Source organism: Verticillium dahliae, genomic scaffold, assembly GCF_000150675.1.
Source record: "Verticillium dahliae VdLs.17 supercont1.5 genomic scaffold, whole genome shotgun sequence".
Lineage (NCBI taxonomy): Eukaryota > Fungi > Ascomycota > Sordariomycetes > Glomerellales > Plectosphaerellaceae > Verticillium > Verticillium dahliae.
Window position 1 is genome coordinate 1,763,190 of NW_009276938.1, and position 22,720 is coordinate 1,785,909.

General features: G+C 52.9%; 9 protein-coding genes across 9 annotated transcripts; 6 read left to right on the plus strand and 3 right to left on the minus strand.

Annotated features, from left to right (window-relative positions):
• Positions 1–482: 482 nt before the first annotated feature.
• Positions 483–1,517, plus strand: VDAG_03547 (uncharacterized protein; the record flags this gene model as incomplete). The annotated part of the gene is made up of 1 exon (XM_009657412.1): positions 483–1,517. The coding sequence occupies one exon, from the start codon at positions 483–485 to the stop codon at positions 1,515–1,517; it is 1,035 nt and encodes a 344-aa protein (XP_009655707.1).
• Positions 1,518–2,183: 666 nt separating this feature from the next.
• On the minus strand, positions 2,184–3,703 carry VDAG_03548 (uncharacterized protein). Its single transcript, XM_009657413.1, has one exon. It carries the CDS (start codon positions 3,492–3,494, stop codon positions 2,283–2,285), a length of 1,212 nt encoding a protein of 403 aa, XP_009655708.1. The 5' UTR covers positions 3,495–3,703; the 3' UTR covers positions 2,184–2,282.
• A 638-nt stretch (positions 3,704–4,341) lies between these two features.
• VDAG_03549 (uncharacterized protein) lies at positions 4,342–7,508 on the plus strand (the record flags this gene model as incomplete). Its single annotated transcript, XM_009657414.1, has 4 exons — positions 4,342–4,752; positions 4,885–6,040; positions 6,098–6,145; positions 6,199–7,508. 4 exons carry the CDS (start codon positions 4,342–4,344, stop codon positions 7,506–7,508), a joined length of 2,925 nt encoding a protein of 974 aa, XP_009655709.1.
• Positions 7,509–8,141: 633 nt separating this feature from the next.
• On the minus strand, positions 8,142–9,770 carry VDAG_03550 (dimethylaniline monooxygenase; the record flags this gene model as incomplete). Its single annotated transcript, XM_009657415.1, has 1 exon — positions 8,142–9,770. The coding sequence occupies one exon, from the start codon at positions 9,768–9,770 to the stop codon at positions 8,142–8,144; it is 1,629 nt and encodes a 542-aa protein (XP_009655710.1).
• Positions 9,771–12,452: 2,682 nt separating this feature from the next.
• On the plus strand, positions 12,453–13,543 carry VDAG_03551 (pectate lyase; the record flags this gene model as incomplete). Its single annotated transcript, XM_009657416.1, has 3 exons — positions 12,453–12,852; positions 12,910–13,007; positions 13,283–13,543. 3 exons carry the CDS (start codon positions 12,453–12,455, stop codon positions 13,541–13,543), a joined length of 759 nt encoding a protein of 252 aa, XP_009655711.1.
• A 459-nt stretch (positions 13,544–14,002) lies between these two features.
• On the plus strand, positions 14,003–14,821 carry VDAG_03552 (uncharacterized protein; the record flags this gene model as incomplete). The annotated part of the gene is made up of 1 exon (XM_009657417.1): positions 14,003–14,821. One exon carries the CDS (start codon positions 14,003–14,005, stop codon positions 14,819–14,821), a length of 819 nt encoding a protein of 272 aa, XP_009655712.1.
• Positions 14,822–15,019: 198 nt separating this feature from the next.
• VDAG_03553 (alpha-N-arabinofuranosidase) lies at positions 15,020–16,465 on the minus strand (the record flags this gene model as incomplete). Its single annotated transcript, XM_009657418.1, has 2 exons — positions 15,020–15,534; positions 15,634–16,465. The coding sequence occupies 2 exons, from the start codon at positions 16,463–16,465 to the stop codon at positions 15,020–15,022; spliced, it is 1,347 nt and encodes a 448-aa protein (XP_009655713.1).
• A 1,146-nt stretch (positions 16,466–17,611) lies between these two features.
• Positions 17,612–18,009, plus strand: VDAG_03554 (uncharacterized protein; the record flags this gene model as incomplete). The annotated part of the gene is made up of 2 exons (XM_009657419.1): positions 17,612–17,620; positions 17,710–18,009. The coding sequence occupies 2 exons, from the start codon at positions 17,612–17,614 to the stop codon at positions 18,007–18,009; spliced, it is 309 nt and encodes a 102-aa protein (XP_009655714.1).
• A 1,030-nt stretch (positions 18,010–19,039) lies between these two features.
• Positions 19,040–20,766, plus strand: VDAG_03555 (thymus-specific serine protease; the record flags this gene model as incomplete). The annotated part of the gene is made up of 2 exons (XM_009657420.1): positions 19,040–20,280; positions 20,337–20,766. 2 exons carry the CDS (start codon positions 19,040–19,042, stop codon positions 20,764–20,766), a joined length of 1,671 nt encoding a protein of 556 aa, XP_009655715.1.
• Between the last annotated feature and the right edge of the window lie 1,954 nt (positions 20,767–22,720).

The window sequence follows — 22,720 nt, forward strand, 5'->3', positions numbered from 1 at the left end:
GACAACCTCATCCGCCGTGATTTGGGCCCTCGATCCCTTTTCTCATTGTCAGCGCTCACCCTTGACGTGTTGGCCTCGAACCTCGTTTCGGCCATCTGCTCTAACCGCCACCTCAAGCTAAAAGACCAACCGCCCCAACCATCATAGCATGCCCTGCTCAACAACGAAGAAAGCATAAGTGACGACTTTCCCTCGAATACATCTTGACTGGCGCAAAAGATCTCTCTCATCACCCTTACCCGCTTTGCCCTGCCCTACCTTTTGAACCCCCCCGCCCCCGCATCATCCACATCTACACTACAGCTCAGTCCTGGCTGAGAGCTACTGCTACCCCTCTTCTACCTTACTTTAATCCTTATTTCCTTCCCCTCCCATCACCATCGAGCTTCCAGTCCGACTTGACAACGGCTACCGCGTTCCCTCCCCTGTCCATAAACCATCATCACACAACTTCCTATACGACCACCAAAACCATCATCGCCATGCCGCCCAGTCAGCAAATGAAGGCCTGGCAGTTGTCCTCGCCTGGCCACTTCGAGAAGAACCTGAAACTCCACGATGACCTCCCCCGTCTCCCCATTGGTCTCGAGACCGACCAGCTCTTCATTCAGGTCCTCAGTGCTGGTATCAACCCTGCAGATTATAAGGTCCCCGAACTTGGAGTCTTTGCGCACGCCATGGTTGAGTTCCCCAAGACTGCGGGCATGGATTTCTGCGGCCGTGTTGTTGCCGTGGGCAAGACGATTGGCGACATCCGTCCCAGTGATCTGGTTCTGGGACGTCTTGAGCCGTCCGGCTCCGAGGGTTCTCTCGCCGAGTTCATCGTCGCATCATACGAGGATGTGGCCAAGGTTCCCACCAGCGTCGACATTGACGTTGCTGCTGGAGCCCCCACGGCTGCCTTGACAGCCTACCAGACCATTTGTCCTCATGTCAAGAAGGGCGACAAGATCTTCATCAACGGCGGCTCCGGTGGCACAGGAACATTTGGTATCCAGATTGCCAAAGCTCTTGGCTGTTTTGTCACCGTCTCCTGCTCCGCTGACAAGGCGGCGCTCTGCAAAGAGCTTGGTGCCGACGAGACTATCGATTACACCTCATGCGACGTCACCCAGATCCTCAAGGAACGCGGCCAAGTCTACAAGCTTTGCGTCGACAATGTCGGCAACTCTCCCGCCGACCTCTACACCGAGTCCGATACTTTCCTTGTCTCCAAGGGCCAGTATGTTCATGTTGGCGGTGCCATGACTCTGGACGGCGCGCGTCGACTCTCCCAGTCCCTGCTCTTGCCAAAGTTCCTTGGCGGCGGCAAGCGCAAGTTCCAGACTTTCCTCGTCAAGAATGACCACGACGACCTTCAGCAGATCTCAGACTGGATAGCTCAGGGCAAGCTGAAGACCATCATTGACTCTACTTTTGAGTTTGATGAAGTTCCCAAAGCCTACCTCAAGCTCAAGGGCGAGCACGGCCAGACGCCATTTGGCAAGATTGTCGTTCACGTTGTGCCCAAACCTTGATCGTTCACAACCTTGGGGGAGTTGTTGCATACACATATAAGCGGCGGCGGCGGCGGCGGAGGCGGCAGCACCAGCACCAGTAGCTGCGAGATAGCCTTGGTTTCTTCACAATGATTGGGTTTCATATGTTATCCGTCTAATGGCGTTAATTCCCTTGACGAATGGCGCGGGGTCAAACTTCGCATACCCCTCTTCGATTATCACATGTATTGCTCGATTCGATTATAGCAATTTACCTCGAGCTCTTTGATGGCGACTTCCTCTACATTTTGATTCGACTACTATTGCCCGTCCCTCTGATATGCACATACTTTCAGTTCAACCATAAAGGAGCAGAGGCTGGAGTAAGCATACTCGTGTAGCAGAGCTAGAGGATACTACAACGTTGTCACTTAGTTGAGCCTCTCAGTAGGTTTAAAGAACCATCCTCGGCGCCTTCAAGTGAGAGAGATACATGGCTCAAGCATAGCTGTCACTTTGCAAATCTTTGCCGCAGCATGCTAAGGCGGCGTCATATGACTGGTGTTGCTTTACGGGCTGTCTCATGTTAGAGCGAGGGCCCAGAATCTCGTAGTTGTACGTGTGCACGAAGTTGAGGATTACAGCGTCAAGTCATGACCTTTGAAATACATGCAACAGTGGATCACGAAGTGTAGAGACAAGGAGTGGAGATAGAAAACGCTGGACATTCGTGGGTATCATGGTTAAAAAGAAATGCGTCCTGCAATCCTGGCAAGATACGTCCTAGGTGGTGAAGACATATACTCATACAACCCGCCACCGCTCATAATCCATCGCCTCGTCGGAAAGCTTCGATTTCAGAAGCTGCAACACCCATTGAGCATCGTCAGTGCGCCCAATTTCTGTTAGATGCTTCGCCGTATCCATGCCCATTGATGTTATGCGCGCAATAAATCTCTGAACGTTCGGGGCCCGTTTCGCTCCTACAAGGCTTGGTTGAGGCGGCACAACAAGCTTGTCCGTTTTGAAGAAGTGAAGTGCGCGCTCGAAGCTTGGGTGGGTGGGGTGGTGTAGGTCGAGATGCGCACGATCAATGGACATTGGATGGGATAATTCCGGTTCCAAGGCAACGTAATTGTCGAACAGTGCTTCGGAAGGACGTGGCCTGTTCCAGGCTTCGACTGTTGAGTACCAAGACAGTGACCGCCAAGCATGGCTTAGAAGCTGCGGCAAGTTCTTGTCCGATTTCCACCTGTCGTTGACCCTCAGGATGGTCGCATAAGCACTGTTCAGATTCCTGTCATCGGAGCCGTTGGCCTTCGTCTTGATGAGGCTTGTTAGAATGAAACTGAGATGTGTGCCGCGAGGATCCTCCGGTATTGACGGTCCGTCCTGTCTCGCCAAGCGATCTGCCCATTCCCACACAACGGCCTCGTGCCCTTCCGCAACGAGGAATCGCATGAGAGCATTAAGGAAACTGGCGTCCCCCAGAAACGCACCATCTCGCTCCTCGCCGGAAGACCGTAACCAATCAAGAACTCGAAGGCCAGCTGCCGATTCCAAGATAGCACCTTGTATGGACAATGGACTTGACTGAAGAACCTGGTGATGCTTAGCCATCAGGCACCCTGTTGCCGCCTTCCGATTCATCATGCCTCGCGCGACAGCCTTGTCGAAGACTTCCATCGGATCCTTTTGTAATGCGTCTGCGCGGGGGGTTGTGCGGATACCCTTCTTGAACAGCGGATTCGAGAGGATGGCGCGGAGATGCTGGTCGGTAGGTCTGTGGTGTTGATGAATGCCGGACTGCTCAGATACTGTTGGACTAGACAACTTGTTGGGCGACAACGTCGGTTCATCGGGACCCCAGCCATGTTCACGATCGAGATTCGATCGAAAGGACGTCTTGAGTGCATTGAGGAGCTTCTGAGATTCGGCACGAGAAAGAGGTAGAGGTTGGTGAATGGAAGGGAAGACGCCCTTCAAAGAGGAAAGCGATTTTGTCGTGTTGAACATGGCAGCGACCAGATGCCTCTGTGCCCAGGATGGCTACCTTGGCTAGGTGTAGAACGGATCGAATCGGTAGATACTGGTTCTCGTTACGATATCGTGAATTGGGTTGGGAGCAAGTGGGCGAGAAGCTCGTGCCCAGTGAAGATCACAAGTCGAGGACCCTTAGTCGTCAATAAGAATGGCAACAGGTGGTGTGGGCGAAAGTATGGCCTGATGGCATCACGTCAGACAGGAGACTGGTGGTTCCCCACGAAGCCTGCCACAGCGAGGCTACGACAGTCACATGAGTCCCAGAGGTTGACTCACGTGATAGACGGGAGGATCCCTAGCACCGCTACAACATTAATCCGTGCTGTCCACAGCCCCTTCGGAGTATGAACTAGACCCAAAGCGTCAGCAAAGGGGGCCGTTCCTGCTGCACACGGCCGCTGAAGTACCTGGAGCATGGCCCCTGGCTATGCTCCCTTGCAGCACCCCCCTACCCGACCTCAGCTGCCCTGTGCCCACACACACTCACGCCTGTTTCTTGTCTCCAGGTCCTGTCCCAGTTCGCCCCAGGCTGAAGCCTAAGGTTCCATTCTCAGTTCGAGGTCAACTTTTTCCGAGCTGCACAAAACATCCTCCTCCATCCACCTCATCATCATCACCAACCCCATCGAGCCCACCGACCGCCCGCACGACGTTTCCTTCCGTCCATCCGCCGCATTTCCTTGTTCCCTCTTCTACACCTAGTCGATCCTCAACTCGACATCGAAAGCTGCCTTGCCCCCCCGGGACAGTGCGTAATCGAGCCTGCTCCTTCCCACGTGGAAAACCCCCCCAAATTCTGTGCTTCATCTAGCACCACATCATGTCCGACGTTCAAACGCGGCCTGCTGCCTCGCGCGGCAGGGGCTCTGGTCGCGGTGGCAGAGGCGGATTTGCCAGCCGTGGAGGTCGCAACGGCGGCAGGACCAACGGCGCCGACAAGACTGATTCGAAGTCCGAGGTCGACAACCCGAGCGCGTTCGACGATGAGGGAGCGGTCGGCGAACTCAAGAAGCTATACGGCGCCAAGACGCCTTTGATTCAGGAGATGTTCCCTGAGTGGTCTGAAGTCGACATTCTGTTCGCTCTTCAGGAGACAGATGGTGATGAGACCGAGGCTGTCACGCGCATTGCTGAAGGTGCGTTTTCGCCTCCCCACAAGCTTGCGTCGCGTCTCTCCCAATTGCCATGTTCAGCCCCCATCCATGGTCTAGTCGGCCGTCACGTCCGCCCAGTTTGCATCCCACCTACCAATTTATGATCGGCAATACCATTTCGTCTTCAAACTGACCACGCGGCAAACTGACCACGCGGCTAACCAATTGATCTCGCAGGAACCATCTCTCAATGGGGCGAAGTTTCCAAGGTCAAGAAGGTCTCCCGTGCCAAGGCCAAGGATTCGACCGCTCCTGCCACTAACATCGACTCATCTGCTTCCATCAGCAGGCCTGTACGTGGCGGTCGCATCGTTTCAGAGGGTGGACGCGGCCGCGGCCGAGCCACCGAACGAGGTGGGCGTGGTGGTCGGGGCAGGTCCTCACAACCGGCTCCAACGAACGGAGCTCGCCAGACGACAAAGGACAGCCAGCCTCTCTCGGTGCCCACCGAAGAGTCGCCCGCTTGGGGGTCCAAGACTGAGGATGTTGTCGTCCAGCCCACCACGATTGCCATCGCTCCCATTGATGAATCTCCTCAGGTGCCCGCTCCGCCTTCGAACGCTCCCAAGACTTGGGCCAGCATGCTCCGCCAGGCTGCCGTTCCAAAGCCCGTCGCTCAACCTAAGGAAGCTCCCACCGTGAAGCTTGCCGAATCCATTGAACCTCTCCCTCCCGTCACCCGCGCTGAACCCGAAACCGAGCCCGAGCCTACTCCCGAGGCTCAGCCCGAGCCCGAGACCGCACCTGAAGCTCCCGCCGAAGCCATTGAGGAGCCCATCGCAGCTGAAGTACCTACCGTCATTGAGCCTGAAGTGGCCCTACAGCCGTCCAAGGACCAACTGACTGAGACCAATCTTGAACAGGTCGCTGATGATTCTCACCCTCCCGCGACCGCGACCGTTGCAAGCACCGCAGCTGATTCGTGGGATCCTCGCCTCAATGCTGCCAGTGCCACCGCCACGCCTCTTTCTGCCGCACAGCAAGCGCACCAAGCCTCCCGCCCTCCGGCGACCCCCACCTCTAACAGCGGCTATGCGACCTCAGCTCTAAAGGCGACTACTGATCGCGCCACTCGTACTCCCAGCTTCCAGCGCAGAGTACTTGACCAGGAGGAGGCGGTCCGCATGCCGGGCAACCGCGAGGTCGACCGCACCGCCGTCCAGTTCGGTGCCTTCAATATCGGCAGCGAGGATGATGTTGATGGCGATCGTGAGGAACCTGAAACACGCGCTCAGCCCCCGGCAGAGTCCCCTATCGCCCAACCCCGAACCTCTCTCCCACCTGCTGCCCCTCAGGCTGCCGTGCCGGAGGCCTTCAGTAACCAGAAGACGCAGGCGGCCCCTGCCCCTTCCGCCGCCCCCTCAGGTAAACATCTCTGACAAAGTACTTATTTGACGAAGCATGCTAACCATCATATTACAGCTACGCCCGCTACCGCCCCTGCGGCCCAGCCCGCCTCTTCGGTTCAGCGTAAGTCGAGTAACACGTCACACAGTCGCAACATGTCGCTGACCTCCCGATAGCTCCTCCTGGCGTTGGACAGCCTCAGGGACAGTATTCCCAGTACGGCCAGCCTGGCTCACAGGATGCTTCATCTTTCCCCCAGAAGTCGATCGATCCCTTCTCGCAGCAGACCAATACTTCTTCTACTCCCAACCGTCTGGACGGCTTCCCAAGCCAGCAAACCCAACAGGCTCAACAGCCTGGTGGCGCATTCAGCTCCGCGCCCAGCGAGTATTCCTCCTACTACACCTCCGACCCACAGGGACGCGGCCCCTATAGCTATTACGGTCAGCCCTACGGCCAGCAGAGCGGCCAAGGCCACCAGGAAGGTGTCGCCGGTCAGCAGCGATCCTTCAGCGGCTACAACACGTCGCAGGCCGAGAACATCAGCCAGTACCCCCAGAGCGCCGGCCTTCACAACCAGTCTCGCTACGGTGGGGCGGTCTCAAACGATGCCAACAGCGGACACACGACTCCCAATCCCTCTACTCAGGCTCAACAGCAGGCCGCCGGCCAAGGTACCCAGCCGCAATCCCACGGCCAACAAAACTATCCCTATGGCGGTGGTAACGGCAACCACCCCTACTACAACAACCCTTACTACTCCAACTACATGGGCTACGGCGGACACTTTGGCCAGGGTGGCTACGGAGGTGGCCCCTACGGCAAGGCTGGCATGTACGGACAGCCGTATGGCATGTCCCCTCAGGGTCCCTATGAACATGCCTCGTCTCCCGCCAGCGGATTCGCCCAATCATCTCTCCACCGCGGCGACAGCGGCCTGGGTGGCTCCAGTCTTGGTGGTGACTATGGTGCCCGCGCCGGCTCTGCGCAGTCTGGCAACCCCGGTAGCCTTGGCGGCAGTGGCTTTGGAGGTATCCAGGACTCTTTCGGTCGCAGCGGCTCGTCTTTCCCCACTCAGTCTTCTGGTCAGGGCTATAACGCCTCCGCTCAGCCATCGACTGGCGCATCTACTAGCGACGACCTGAAGCCATACGGTGAAACCAAGGCCGGAGCAGGCCCTTCGCCCTCTCTTGGCGGTGCTCGTCCTGGCTCTGCCACGCAGAACACGTCCAGCCAGACTGGCCTGCCTCCCCCTCAATCTGCCTCGCAAATGGGTGGATACGGCGGCTACCCTAGCCACGCACAAGGCCATAGTCTCCACGGCGGAAGCGGGTACGGTATGGGCGGTAGCGGACAGCATGCTAACAACGGCTTCGGCTCCTACGGTCAGGCCTATGGCTCGTACGGGGCCCAGGCTTATGGCAGTGGCGGCCAGCAGCAACAGCAGCAACAGCAGCAGCGCGGCTGGGGCGGCAACTACCATTAGAGAGGTAGTTCGCGGAGAGATTGGAGATCGAGCAATCAAGACTGATCTCCTGCCAGCTGAGCGGTCTAGCTTCGACATGCGGTAATTGGACGGAACTCATGCGACTGTTTCTCACTCAAATCGAGAGTGTGTGTATGACTTAAGCGCTTTGTACGATTTACCCACCACGAAAGGTTCTTGGGGAACGGGAGGGTGAAACACTTTCAGAATGGTCTTCGGCCTCAACGGGAATGTTTGTTCCTTTTTATTTGCACAGGGACTCCTTTAATGCGGTTGTCCAGTATGACGGCCGGTGGGGTATTTGAATGCGGACTCCGGACTCATTGCAGGTGGGCTCGCCAAAGGTTGGGGGTGGACCGACCGGAGGTCTCTCAGGACAGTGAACTCCTTGGAAAGGGGAGATGTTAGCCAATACAATGAGTTTTGGCGTGTTGAAGCTTTGTTTGTGTTTTCGTGAACAATCCTCGTCTTGATGTTACTCGTCTCTACACACATCACGTGGCATGAGCTGGGTGGTCGGAAAATGCTAGAAGCCGCATTTGGTCTCTCTCATTTTCTGTTTTCGACAATCCAGGTACCAGAATCACCGCACGTCCTGGCCAGTTCAGAACACACGGCATGCCATGCTGTCATCTATGTCTCCAATTGCGTGGGGTCCTGCAATCCCAGAGCTGCCGACACCCTCTTCTGCAAAATCCAGTATCCCTCGATCCACTCCTTCGAATATCCCTCTATATGCTGTCCCTTTACTCCTAGACGATCAGCTTCACTATTGAGCCAATCTACCAGACCTTGAACATATTCGATCTCGCTGCCTCGCAAACTGTGGAATTGCCTGCTGGCAGTTTTTGCTGTCAGTCGCGTCTCGTACTCAGCCCGCATAATATCGTGGTTCGGCAAAGCCGCAGCACCCGAGAGCACTTGGGCGATTGCCTGGGCTTGATAATCGAAGCAGGCGAACGTGACAATATCGAATGGCGTACCAACGAAAGTCAGTGTTGGGTCAGGAATGTAGAACGTGTCCTTGTAGAGGTTGTGGACTGTCGACTTCGTGGATTCGACAAGTGACGTCCGTGTCACCTGATCTGGAGCAACTTCAAAAGACCTCAAATATGGATACGTAAGCTGATATCCGGTGGCGAAGATGATGGCGTGTATGCCATCTAAGACGCGACCATCCTTCAGATGGAGCTGTACCGGCAGAGCATTGTTTTGTTCCAGAACTGTCTCGTCTGCAGAAACCTGGTTTTGGGGGACAATGTGATCTATCTCCGATATCCGTTCTGTTTGATCGCCGAGAATATTGAAGTTGAAGGCCTCTGTGCTCTCCCGTACGCTCTGATACGTTTTGGCGGAGATGCCGGCCAACTCACGACATATGTCGACGGCCGACACCCGGCCACCCACGACGACAACATTCTGGCCAGCAAAAGTCTCCGGATGACGATACTGCTTGGAATGCGTGACTCTCTCGGGGAATTGTTTCTTCAATGTACTCAGCCCTGGTATTTTGGGGATGAAGGGTATGTCATAATGACCAGACGCGATGACGACAGCGTCAAAAAAGTGCTCCTCCTCAAAGAATGTAGGCTCCGCATCTTTTGCGTTCTTGTTGTCGATTCGAAGAGTTCGAACCTTCCATTGACCCTGACCTTCTGGCTTGATAACTTCTTCCACACGCGTGTTGAATTCAGTTACAGCATTCACGCCGAAATCTTGTGCCAGCCCTTGAATGTAGTCGTTGACCAAGTGATGAGGAACCACATCGCGGCCAGCACTTTCAGGCCAGGCAGATAGAGAACTTCTCATGAGATAGGTTGGGATGTTGCTACGGAGGCCTGCGTAGCAAGGTCCAGGTGGTGCGAATGTCTTCCGAGTCAGGCCTTTCTCACCCTGGAGCGTAGTGGTTCTTGAGGCAGGCCTGTCTGGAAAGACCTCAGCAGGGCTTTCTGCAGCCAGAGTATCAGGATATTCGGGGTCTTCTGGTTGGTCCTCGATATATCGCCATATTCCTCCAGCGGATGAGGATCTCTCGAAGACGGTCACGCGTTGGTTGCGTCTCAGGAGATGAGCGGCGGCTAAGACACCGCTCACTCCTGCGCCGATGACAGCCACAGACTTTTGTGCCGGTGATGTTTTGTCATCCGGCGAGGCTGATGTAAGGCTGTGAGCCGTGTCTGAAGCACTTGTTGGATTCGAGAAGAGGATGTCATTGTTGTTGACCACCTCGATGGGCGTAAACTGTGCAATTGAAGTTGGCATTTCGTTCCGGTATTTTTGGCTCGATCTGTCTAAAGTAAAAGTTAAACAGACCAGAAGGCCATCCATCACCAGTGCAATATATCAGAGGACCCTTGAAATACGTAGCTGTGGAAGAGGTATGGGAATCCATCGGCCCCGCCGGGTGGCCAGTTGGATGCATGGCGTGATCTTGCGCAACATTTAGCATCGACGCTATCTGCAGGGCTCTCGAGAAAACTCACCATTCAGATCAACAGGAATACACGATAGACCCGCACGACTCCTTATCGAGCGACTTTATGCATCGCGTGCCTTGTTATCCGGCCTCTGCGGGCTATGTTGGTGGATGGGTTCCGGTCTGCTTATCAATTCCTCTTCATCGTTGGGAGCGAGAGCGAAAGTCTGGCCTCCAGATTGCACCATCCATACTCGAGTCGCGATTTATCAAGTGCCAACCCAAGTCATGATAGCAGGGATGGAAGCTGCCAGTTCGCTACTCTCTCTGGTGCCTTGATAGCTTTCGCTGAGCACTTGCAAATTGGCGCTCATACGAGCGTCTTCCAATTGATTTGAGAGCACAAAGAAGCAAGGGTATTACTGAACTTGATGCAATGCTGCTACTTAGACTTTCGACTGAGCAAGTTGTTATTCAACTTCTCATTTCGCTAGATATCTATCAGAGCGTAGGGTTGAGCAGAGTGAAAAAGACTTCCACGTTAGGTCAGCAGGCAATGGATAACAAATATAGGTAGTTGTTCAACACGTCTGAATTCTGGCCCTCCGCAGCTAGGACTGCCCTCCGCAACCCTTATAAACGCGTTCCCATCGTCCCTAGGTCCTAACCAGCACCGTTCTGCGGGTCCACAGGGGCCACCTGACAGGTATATCCAGTCGCTCGGGGCTTAGATACTTTGAAAAGTTGTTGTCTGCTAAGTAGTTCTGAGAGGTATGATAGACTTGACCTGTTTCAGTCGACGTAAAAAAACATGTTATAGACCTTCGTTCCGGTGCATAACCCCAGAGCCCAATCGTATCTGGGGCTTACACGGCTTTGGTAATTGGCTCTATATAGGTACGTAATTGTGGTGGATATTGGTATGCTGGTTGTATCTAGACAATCCTTGCCCTGACAACATACCACATACCACGTATTGCAATTCTTCCCACAAAACACGATTCGCATGCTAGCATAGGCATGAAGAGTGAACCATGGAATGAAGTCCATGGCAGATACCACCGTCACAGTTCAGGTAGTTTCTGAACCTGTCCCCTGTTTCATAGACGCGTGGTGGTGAAAAAGCAAGAGAGCCGCCATTACATTTGATCAACATCCTTCCTGCCTCAACAAGCATGGAAACCATAATGGCGAAACCTAGTATGCAGGAAGACAGATAGCTCTCTTTCGAGCTTTATATCACCGACACGCGAGAAGGCCTGTGAACCAACATTCATGTAATCAGATTCTCGGCTTGAAGAAGCTGACTGACTCGACAGCTACGGCCATTCCTCTCGACGACTGATGCCTGGCATTAAATGGCTACAGGCACGCGAGGAACAGCAATTTCAAATAGGCACATCGACCATAACATCAACAGGAAGGCAAAAGTCGGGTGAGCCTTAAGTGATGTGACGATCCACAGAATAACAAACCTCATCATTAATCAGTGAGCTTCGATAAGCCGCGCATTTGTGACTATAGCCAGTACTTAAGTGAAAAGCCCAGAGGGAATGCTTAGGTCAATACGAAAGCTGACGGGGAGCGCCTATCTCTGTTTCTGATTGCTCAGCTGCTCCAGAGAGGAATCGAAATTTCCGTAAAGTGCCAGGACCGCAGTGGCTGACTGTGGCGCACATGACTTTCGCGACACAGGCTTTACTATTTCCTTTTCTTCTAGCCTTCGTGTAGGATTCACATGATCCTGGCCAGTGATCTGAAGTATAGTTGGTGGATCGACTCCAACCTGGCCTCAAAGTCAGGTAGCAGTAAGATCTTCCGTTTAAAGGCTGCTTCTGTGGTCAACCATGAGGTCATGCGCGTCCTGATACAGCAAGTGAAAGCCGTTGTCTAGCTGGCCAAGTCCTGGACGGCACGTTCAGGCTATTACTGAGCCCTGCAAGCTACGCTGGCGGATGCACAGCAGAGCGATCTTGAGGAAAATCGAGGGGGGGGGCCACCCAACCCCATGCCCCGCAAAACCGTTGTCAGCCAATCTCAGCAGATGCGGGGAAAAAGTTAAGCATGAAAACAAGCATGCGCCAAGCTCGGGGCAGACTCTCCAAGATCCACGGCTTGTGATTCATGGAAACCCAAAATCAATTTCTCCGATCCATGCAAGCCACCGACCGTTCATGAACCACTCGAGATGGCAACGCAAGACAAACGCACGAGCCTCAACGTATGAGCGAGCAGTAGAAGAGATGCTGTAGAATTTGCTGTGTCAAAGAGTGATCAGCGTGTACAATTTGCCAAGGCTTGGTTCGAGGAGAGCGGTCACTGTTGTGCCAGCCTCCCTCAGGAAATGATGAGATCTCAAGTATAAAAGACAGCCCATAATCTGCGCCCACTCATCATGCAGATCCCTCTGTCTCCGTAGGATCATCAATTGGCTCTCAAGACCTCGATCAGCGGGACTCATTCATTCAACTGTCTGCTTGACACACTCAGAAAGACTTCCGTCGTCGTATCCCTCTACCTCGATCACCATGAAGGCCGCCGTTCTCCTAAGTCTTCTTCCCGCTCTAGCCCAGTCCGCCGCTGTCGGGCGTAGGCAGACTGGGGATGGCTCACAGGGCGACTCGGACTCGACTCAAGGTGATTTGGGAGAGAGGCCTCCTCCTCGATTCCCTTTCCCTGTCACCAAGTTCCCCGTCGCCAACGAAACAGTCGTTCTTGAGAACGCCATGTACATTATGCCCGGTCAGGTTTTCGATGGAGGCATGAAGCGTTACGAACGTCCTGAAGGAAGCTGTAATGAGCAGGCCGAAGGTACCGACGCCGATGCTGTATTCAACCTCATGCCCGGATCCACAATCAGGAATGTTATCATTGGCAAGCATCAAGCCGAGGGCATTCATGCCCTTGGCGATGCCTGGGTCGAGAACGGTAAGCTGGGCCGTATGATATGACTGTTGGATACAGAGACTAACATGGATATTTTAGTTTGGTGGGAGGATGTCTGCGAAGACGCCTTGACCGCCAAGGGGTTGAACACCCAGCTGAGAGTCATTGGTGGCGGTGCTCGCAACGCAACGGACAAGGTCAATCATATCTTCGAATTTGGATCCAAAGAATATCCGCTGACCAACCTCGCAGATCTTCCAGGACAACTCACTGGGTGGAAAGTACAACATTACTGGCTTCTATGCCGAGGGTTTTGGTACTTTTTACCAGTCTTGCGGAAACTGTCTGAACCAAGCCAAGCGTAACGCAACCATTCAAAACGTGGTTGCCGTGGACGGAATTCGCATGGGCATAGTAAGTCTTCCAACCAATGCAGCCGATGTCGGTCATTTCGAATATTTACCACTACTAGATCAACCCGAATTACGGCGATGAGTTCCGACTGAAGAACGCTCAGTTGAGCGGTCTTGACCGTATCTGCGACAAGGAGATCGGAAACAACGTCCAGACGGTGCCATATACAATCGGCACCGGCCCCGACGAAAAGTATGCGCTTTACAACACCACAACAGACCATATCACAACCAGCTTCAACGGCTCAGTGACAAACTTTTATGAGCCTGAGGAGCCGTATGAGTGGCTTGCTGACTATTGGCCCGAGGGCTTCCACTGAGGTGTCGACCTAGATGTGGGTGCTTGGCCAGTTCAAGACAATCGTTGGCGTAGACTGTATATGAAGACTTTAATTTAACTACCTACCTACACAAGAGAGAAATCGAGTTTTGGTCCAGCCGATAGCAAGTGACAAGGTAGTGAAGGTGCACACTGACAGAAATATCCGGTGGCCTAGCGTTGCCGTCACACCAAGTTTGGGTTCGATTACAGTCAAGCGGGGTTCAAAGGTGGGGCCACCCCCTCTCCCCTCCGCCCGATTGGACACAAAGGAATGACTGACGTATGTGATCCTCCGAACCACACCGCTCGCTCAGGTGTCTGAGCCCAGTCTTGGTTCAAGAACGCCCGGTCGGCCATCTTCAATCAGTTGATTTTGGCCGCAACGCTGGTTCTGGCAAAATATTATATTTTGCAAGAGAAGGTGTATGCGATTGTCCCCCACCAACGAAGAGGCAAGATGCGCAAGGAAATCAACGAGCTGAACGCTGCCCCGGTCGCAAGGGAGATGAAGGTCCTCAGTGTTGGACTTCCTCGAACAGGCTCTTACTCCATCTGCCTGGCTCTCACGGCACTGGGCTACAGAAATGTCTACCATGGTCTTCACGCTATTGACAGTCCCGAAGACTTTGAGGTCTTCGGCCGTGCAGCAGACGCACTTTTCCCAAGCTTGCCGTCATACAATGGCAATGGTATGACAGCGAAGGATTGGGATGCAGTATTTGGCTCGTGCGAGGCTGTCACCGACCTGGCAGGGCCATTCGCCGAGTCCCTCATTGCATCATACCCAGACGCAAAGGTCATCATTGTCATCAGAGATTACGACAAATGGCATAAGTCATTCGTTGACATGTTGTCGGGTATATTCGGCAGGGTCACGATGTTCATCAAAAACTACCTTGAGCCGTGGACAGGAGACCATTCCGCCACCAACGTCCAAAAAATGATGCTTGGTTGGACACGCTCCAATGATCTTGGTGATCTGGTTTCGAGAACGAGAGAACTTTATGACCGCCACAACGACGGTATTCAGAGACTCGTGCCTGCGGAACAGTTACTGGTGTACAAGCTGGGTGATGGGTGGGAACCACTTTGCGAATTTTTGGGTAGGGATATTCCGGAAATTCCATTTCCACATGGCAACGAGGCGGCAGAGCTCCGACGGACTATCATCAACAAGCAGCTCAGGGTCTTTCGAGCTGCAGCTATCAAGCTTGGTCCCTATGTCATCGGTGCCGCCGTCATTGGAGGGGCAGCGTGGATGGGAATATCTGCCTGAAGGCGACAGGTACATCACTGCCCATTGCATCCGGCGTGAATCAATCACGATATGTATCCTTGACACGATCCCAGCTGCTGCTGCAGATGATTGTTTACATGGAATTCAAAATAGGACAAGGGTTTCAGTCATCAAAGTTGTGTCATTTTGGTCCCGAAACCATGTTTCTTAGCGAAGCTTTCATGAAGCTAAGACGCACTATTCCTTGTAGAAGGTGGCGACATCGAGACGCCCTTTGATGTCACCAATGCCGACGACCCTCAGACCATTACTCTCAGAAGCAATGTAAAGGCCTGAATCCTTGCCGACTTCGAATGAGACTCCCTTCGGGTCAGAAAGACCCTCACGGTGGACAAAGCTGGACAGAGTACCAAACTCGGTCGAGTTTTCATTCGTGTGGATCTCGACGGTAGAACCGGAAACCCGGAGGAAGGATCCAGGCTGGCTACCAGACTCAATGCTCACTGCACCTTTACCGGCGAGCCCAGGACTGACGATACGGAATAGGTCTTCGCCCAGAGAGCCAATATCTGCCTCGACTGTAACAACGCCTTGTTTGTTATGACGAATGTATTGCGTTGAGTTTGCCGAAGAACGAAGGCGGCTGGGAGTCTCCCCATCCGCTACGGGTATGCCGAAATTTGGGGTGCCATCGGCGTTCCAGTATAACTTTTGGATCCGGGTATGACGATCGGGGTTGTTTAGCGGTTCCCCTCAAGTTTCCTTATTCTGTCGCCGGGCATGAAAGACGAGCAGGTCGCTCAACCCATCTTCCGAAACAGTAAAAGCGCTGTGTCCGGGCCCCCACTGACTTGTTTGCGCATTGCTGGTGAAAATAGGCTCTTGCGATTTACGCCATGATGTCGGGTCCATCAAGTCGGCGTCAGCGTCGGCTGTCAGAAGACCCATCGCGTAGTTTTGATCGGTGGCACTTGCAGAGTACGTCAAGAACAGTTTGCCATTGCGTTCGAGCACGTATGCCCCTTCGTTGACGTTGTGGCCAATACGTTCCCAAGGTAACTCTGGCCGGGTGATCACGATTGCGGGCTTGCGGATGGACCATGGGTTCTCCATTGGAGCCAACATGAGACCTGTACCAACACCGTTTTGCCAGTTGGGATCTGACTGAGCCCAGCACAGGTATCGCGTGCCCTTGACAACAAAGGTCGTTGCGTCCAGGGAGAACGTGTCCCAGTCCGAAGTAATAAAACCCTTCTCAACCCAGTCGGCAGTTAGTGCGTTGTCCCCTGTTCCTTCGATGACGAACATGCGAATGTCGAAAGGGGCAGCGCGCCCCAAAGCAAAATAGATGTACCATTTGCCGTCGATGTAATGTAGCTCTGGAGCCCAAACATAGCCTACACCTGCATTCGAGTCCGCCCTTGTCCACACAGCGACCTCTTCAGCGTCGGCGAGACCTTGTATAGTCTCAGAACGACGAAGAATGACCCGATCATACTCGGGGACTGACGCTGTGAAGTAATACCACCCATCGGTATGTCTGACAATCTGGGGGTCCGCGCGTTGGTGGATGAGCACGTTGTTGTAATTGACGGCGGGCGACATTGTTGAGGTGCTGAGAGATACAATGGTACCGAGCACGACAAGTGCGGCAGATATAACTTTGTGTCGAATTCCAGCCATTGTTCCGAATCAAGTCTAGAACAAGTGGGAACTTAATTAAGATGGGCCTCAAATTAGCGTCAATGGTGAAAACTAGAGACAGACCAGATCGATGGTTTAGCTCCATTTATGTACTTTCTTCGCATGTGGATACCATTTCTTTCCAGACAAGTATTCCAACTGACCTGGCTCAGTTTTCGGGATCGTCAGGCCCGAGGCCGAAGTAGAGAAGACTTTCATGGTTTTAAGACCTGCGATGCTGCGTGTCGCTTCGTTGATCCCTTGAGCCAGCGACGCATTGGAGATACTGGGACTGGACGCGAAGCCACCCTCTCCGCAATGCGCTTATAACCTCCACCCCGCAGTCCGTAGTTTCGACTCTTGGCAAGTTCTGATCATCGTCACGATGCGTCTTTTTGGTGCCGCATGATTGGGCCGCGTATGTGCTTGTCCTGAGACCCACCACAACTAACGGCAATTGCCCTAATCGTCGGCGGAGTTTCCCCCACCACCCCGCAAGCATGATCCTGTTCTGGATCGATCACAGCCAGACCAGAGACAGGGGCTCTTCATCGCAACTTCTTGCCCGCAAATGCTGCTATACGCCTTGTAACATTGAGAAGCGAGGCCATACCTTTTTTCAAGGATGACAAAGAACTCGCCCTACCTTGCCAGGCCTAGCTCAGTGCCAGCCAACGAAGTGTACTTAGGGTTGTAAAAGAAGAAAGGTAGTCCATGGACATCGCTTTGCGACTGGCCTACATCTTTGCCGTAGCAGGATTTGGGTATGGAGATCGAGGTAACATGCCAAGTGTCCCAACCTATCGACCACTTTATTGATGACGGCGAGGGAACCCGGCAACGGTACATTCGGAATGGCGTCAGCTAGAAGTCCAGGAGGACTAGCTTGGCCCCAATTGCTGGCGGAACTTCCAGAGAACTTGTCAGTAGCGGCCGGTACTCCCAATTCGCGGCTACGCCTAGACTTTGACCAGGACTCGCATATTTAATGTAAATGGATCGGGAGTGATCATCAGAGAAAACAAGTTGACCAATGTTGACCCATTTTTGCCAAAGTGGTCCTTTGCAAAATGACAACGAGAAGATAAAATAAGCCCCGGGCGACACGAAAGCCATTCTTCGAAAGGTCATACGTTTAAGGTACATATGCATGCCGTATGTCAGCTCACGGCTGCGGCAGAGCCGACACTGCGCCCTTCTGAGGTGATAATGTAACAATTTCAGATCCAGTAGCCTCAGATCAGGGGGGCTATGCTGAATATGCAGTTGCGCCCATCAAGAACCTGGTGAAGGTTCCGGATGCCGTAAGCCTCGCTCAGGCAGCAGTGGCGACTGACTCCATTGCGACGGCCTACCATGTCGTCGCCGAAGGTCGAGTCAAATACACGTGCGCCGCCTGTATTATCGGCCTCGGTGGACTTGGACTCAATGGTGTTGCTGTTGCCGCCAGGCTAGGGGCGGAGGTCTATGGCGTTGTCATCAGCCCTTCCATATTCGAGCCGGCGCGTGCAGCCGGCGCAATGGCCTTGGCGACCAAACATTAGAGACTTTGTAAGTATGATGTTGTTGTTGATTTTGCCGGCGCTCAGCAAACTGTCGAGGGTGTCATGTCTGCCACCCGGGCGGGAGGCACGGTGGTTGTGGTCGTCTTAGCCGCGTCGCAGGTAACCTTGACAATGTCGGAGCTCGTCACAAAAAATATCTCGGTCAAAGGTTCAACGAGTGCCAGCATTGAAGAATTGCTGTACGTCTTGGACATGATAGTGGCAGGCGATCTGGAACCACATATTGAGGAAGTGTCGTTTCAAGACATTCCTTTAGGTCTCGCAAGATTAGGGTCTAACGAAGTTAGTGGCCGGTTATTCAGCATTGCGTCAGATGTTTCTGAATGAGTTCTTGTTCATCGTCAGAACTTCAGGCATTCTCTCATGTTTGAACTGATATGAGCGGCGCCTATGGAGAATTAGCTCGAATTCGGCCTATGTCATCAGACATGTTCATGCTCTATCACCAGCTGTCCAGATATTCACGTGGGCTTTTGTTGATAGTGGGAAATGGATAGTCGATGAAGTATCTTTTTCTAACATCGTTTACGTCGATCTAAAAATTGCTTGATTTAGTCAGGGCATTGGATACAATGTGAACGAGCATGGACATCTTCGGAAGATGACATTCTATTCTACGCAGATGGCGACAATTGGTGTATCTTATATCTGCCTACTCATTTTCCACCTTTCCCAATGCTCGGTAATGGGCTTCCGTGGAGACTGAGCAGCCACCCGACCCGTGACGACATGTTCGACACATGGTTGGGGCATTGGATAAGCACCCTTGTATGGGATCTGGTCCAGACTCTGGAGACCACTGCTAGATTGCTGTCATCGGCCAATCGTATAGACCCTCTAGATTGCCCCAATACGGAAGGTCACAATCGGCCGGGTGGCGTCGGCACCCGGACTGCAGTAGTCCGTCGACAGACGAGGGGTCATATCTTCCCACGGCGAGGATAAATAATGGACATACCTTAGCAATTAGATGCCTTTTTGAAAACGCCAATTCTATTTCAAAGTCAAAATGGCCATCATTTGGCTTGCCGCAGGCCTTCTCCTCCTTTCACAAGCCTTGGGTCTTGTAGCCGCCTCCATGGAACTCGGCACCACAGAGAACCTTGGCTTCTTTCAGGGGTTGGTAGAAGATGTCACTCAGAACCTTGCGTCGCCGCTTCTTAAAACAAGACAAAGTAATGGCGGCGCACCGGACCCCGCAACTCTTTACCCATCTTACACGCTGTCGGTTCCCATCGATCACTTCCACAACGAATCAAAATATGAACCGCACACTAACGGATCATTCGACCTACGATACTGGTTTGACGATCGCTTCTATAAAGAGGGCGGTCCTGTGATTGTTCTCTCTGGGGGTGAAACGAGTGGCCAGGGGCGTCTGCCGTTCTTGCAGAAAGGCATCGTTGCAATCCTGGCTGAGGCGACGAATGGTCTCGGTGTCATCCTCGAGCACCGCTACTACGGAGCTAGCTACGTGACGGAAGATCTCAGCACCGAAAATCTACGCTTCCTAACCACCGACCAGGCTTTGGCCGACACAGCCTACTTTGCCCAGAATATTATATTTCCGGGATATGAGGACGTAAATCTTACTTCCCCAAACACCCCCTGGATCGCGTATGGCGGTTCTTACGCCGGTGCATTTGTCGCTATTCTCCGCAAGCTGTACCCTGACATTTTCTGGGGTACCATCTCGTCTTCGGGTGTAACAGCTGCAGTAGTCGACTTCTGGGAGTACTACGAAGCTGCTCGACTTTTCGCGCCCGAAGGTTGCGCACCAGCGACGCAGAAAGTGACCCACGTGGTCGATAACATTCTGCTGGGCGGCGACAGAGATGATGTTTTACAACTCAAGACAGTCTTCGGTCTCGGCAATGTCACTCGCGATGTTCATTTTGCAAGCGCCATCAGGGGTGGGATCGCAGGACTGCAATCGGTCAACTGGGACCCGGCCGTAAATAGTCCTGCCTTTGCGCTTTACTGCGGCAACATGACATCGACCGAGGTTCTATACCCTGCAACAAACGAACTGAAAGACTCCATCAAGTCGATCCTGGTGACAGGTGGGTATCAGGACGAGATTGATGCCCTCACGCTTACTATGCAAAATTACATTGGTTACGTCAACCTCACACGCGTGTCGACTTGCCGTGGTCGTCCGCAAGACTCGTGTTTCGGTGGCCGCACAGACTTTTCCACGGACGACCTTAATCAGGTTTGGAGGCTTTGGCAATATCAAGTCTGCACTGAGTAAGTGAAGTATCGTTCCAAGGCAAAATTCCACTAGCACTAACCCCTTTTCGTAGATGGGGCTACTTCCAGACAGGATCAGGCGTCCCAGAAAGCCAACTTCCAATGATCTCGCGTCTGATTGATTACAATTTCACCTCAACCACATGCCGCGAAGCTTTCAATATTTTTGACGAGCCTAAGGTGGAAAACATCAACAAGCACGGTGGCTTCCGTTTCAGCTTCCCACGCGTGGCCATTATAGATGGCGAGGCTGATCCATGGCGTGCTGCTACACCACACAAGATCGGGCTTCAGTATCCAGAGTCAACGGTAAGCGAACCTCGTATGATCATTGGCGGTGGCGCTGTTCATCACTGGGATGAGAATGGCATCTTCAAGAACGAAACGACATGCCAGTTACCGCCACAACCAGTGAAGAAAGCCCAAAGTTTCATTGTTGAATCCGTGAAGTCTTGGCTTGAGGAATGGGAAATCCAGCATTAGGAACTGTACTGTTTTGGACGGTATCAGATCTTGAGGAATGCATCTTAGCATCCACAACAAAATTACGCGCTAAGCTGCCAGAACTGCAAGAACGATTTTGACCGCCATAAGAGAAGAGCACGTCTGATTGTCATGTGACAAGCTCGCTGCGAATTGTGCCTGTCCGGCTAGCCTTTCCCAGCGATAAACTTGGAAGGATCAGTAGCGTGCCTCGGACTTTTACAGCTAAAAGGCAGCTTCTGGTTGCACAGGTCAGGAGGTATCCCGGGGCGATCTCAAACAGGAGGCCCATGAGAATATTCTGGGGGCATGAGACTGCATAGGCACACATGGCCGTGGGTCCTCATAGATGCAGAAGGTAGATTTCAGAGGTTCTTCTATCTCAAACCTAATAACTGGCTGCCGAATTGACCGACACAAGACCCCTTCCCCCAGTGAATGCTCTCGCTGGGCCGTACATCACAGGGTGATTTGCGGGTTAGGGTGCGAAACGTGTCAAAAGCACTGTAACCGCGTAGGTCAAAACTGGCCTCAAGGCACACCACTTGACGGAGGGGTAGACTTGAGAATTATAGGAACCGTGTCTGTCGTGCTGTCGGTTTTATTCCACTGGATGGCGGTCAAGTCTTTGCCACTTCCCAACTCACCAGCCGCCCAAAGGGACTCAAAGGCGCCACCAGATGCGAGGTGGTAAGCTACAGTCCCATAGAACCCGAAGCCATCACTGATCCGGTCTACAGTCGTGCTGGATGGCTTATCAAGGTGCACTGCGTCAGACCCAGACGAAGGACTTGGAATACTGAGAGTAAGATTGCTCCAGATTGGAGTGGTGTTGCCAGCAGTTGACGTTGAGTTGGGAAACCCATACCAGATGCCGTCTTGGCCAATCGTAACTGTGCATCACTGGTCAGCTTCTAGAGGCTTGCCTTCGTGCATCACACACTAACATGTGACCACAGCTCCCGCCGTTCTGTCCAGACCATCTAAGCTACCAATAAAAACTTGAGCTTCACATAATGGTCAGTAAGTCAGTATACAAAATTCTAAGGCGCGGCTCACATCCGTCGGACATGACAGGTAACCCGCCAATGCCGTCACCGTAAGCATAAAGCTCAAATGACACGCTACCATCAGCATTCTGCCGCTTGTGGAAACGCCCTGCTGATGTTATAGTGGCAAAACAACAAAGAACAAACTTGACAAAGTGCATTTTGGATGGTTGAAGGTAAGTGGACACCAAGATTGTTTTTTGGGCGACTGGTGACTATCTGGAGGAACCTCCGAGTCGGGGTTACGAGTGAGTCTATATAGATTCAGATTTCAGCGTGCCGCGTCACCTCCCTCTCGATTCTGACCCTGTTTGCTTACAATATGACAATGATTCAACTACCATGCTAAACTTTGCTCAAAAGGTGAAAACAAGCTTCGGACTTGCCCCACGAGGTTGACAACTCAAAGGAGGCTTAGATGGTTCCAGGGTCCTGAAGAGCCACCTGTAATTTGTGGAGAGACTGCACGTAGATGCCTCTTGTACTGCCTTAAGGAAGACGGTCATAATACGCTCGAGCCCCTTTATTGCAGGCGGATGGCATTCTGTAGACCGTGTGTTTGCAATAAACATTTACTAGACAGGCCAGTGCGCCATCGTTGTGGATCACACCATCAGCATTGACCGACGGGAGCTACAGGTATCCAGTCTTGAACCCTGCAACCTCGCGTTGCGGAAGGGTCCGTGCATCGCTTTCGGAGGTTGTTACGAATGAAGACTGGCGTTTTGCAGCCGCAGAAGGCCCAATGTATACGTTAATACACAACGGCTGTGACCTTGAGGTGTTATCAAAACAACCTTGGTATTTTGGGAAAAGCCGCGCCAAGAAAGCTGATGACGATTAAGGCGATTCAAGTTTAACTATGAAGTAGCCTCAGTAAGGAGCAGCAGAACCAGAAGAAGGAC

Bases quoted from the DNA above. Each gene is read 5' to 3' on its own strand.
- VDAG_03548 (XM_009657413.1), bottom strand. From the start codon at position 3,494: ATGTTCAACACGACAAAATCGCTTTCCTCTTTGAAGGGCGTCTTCCCT.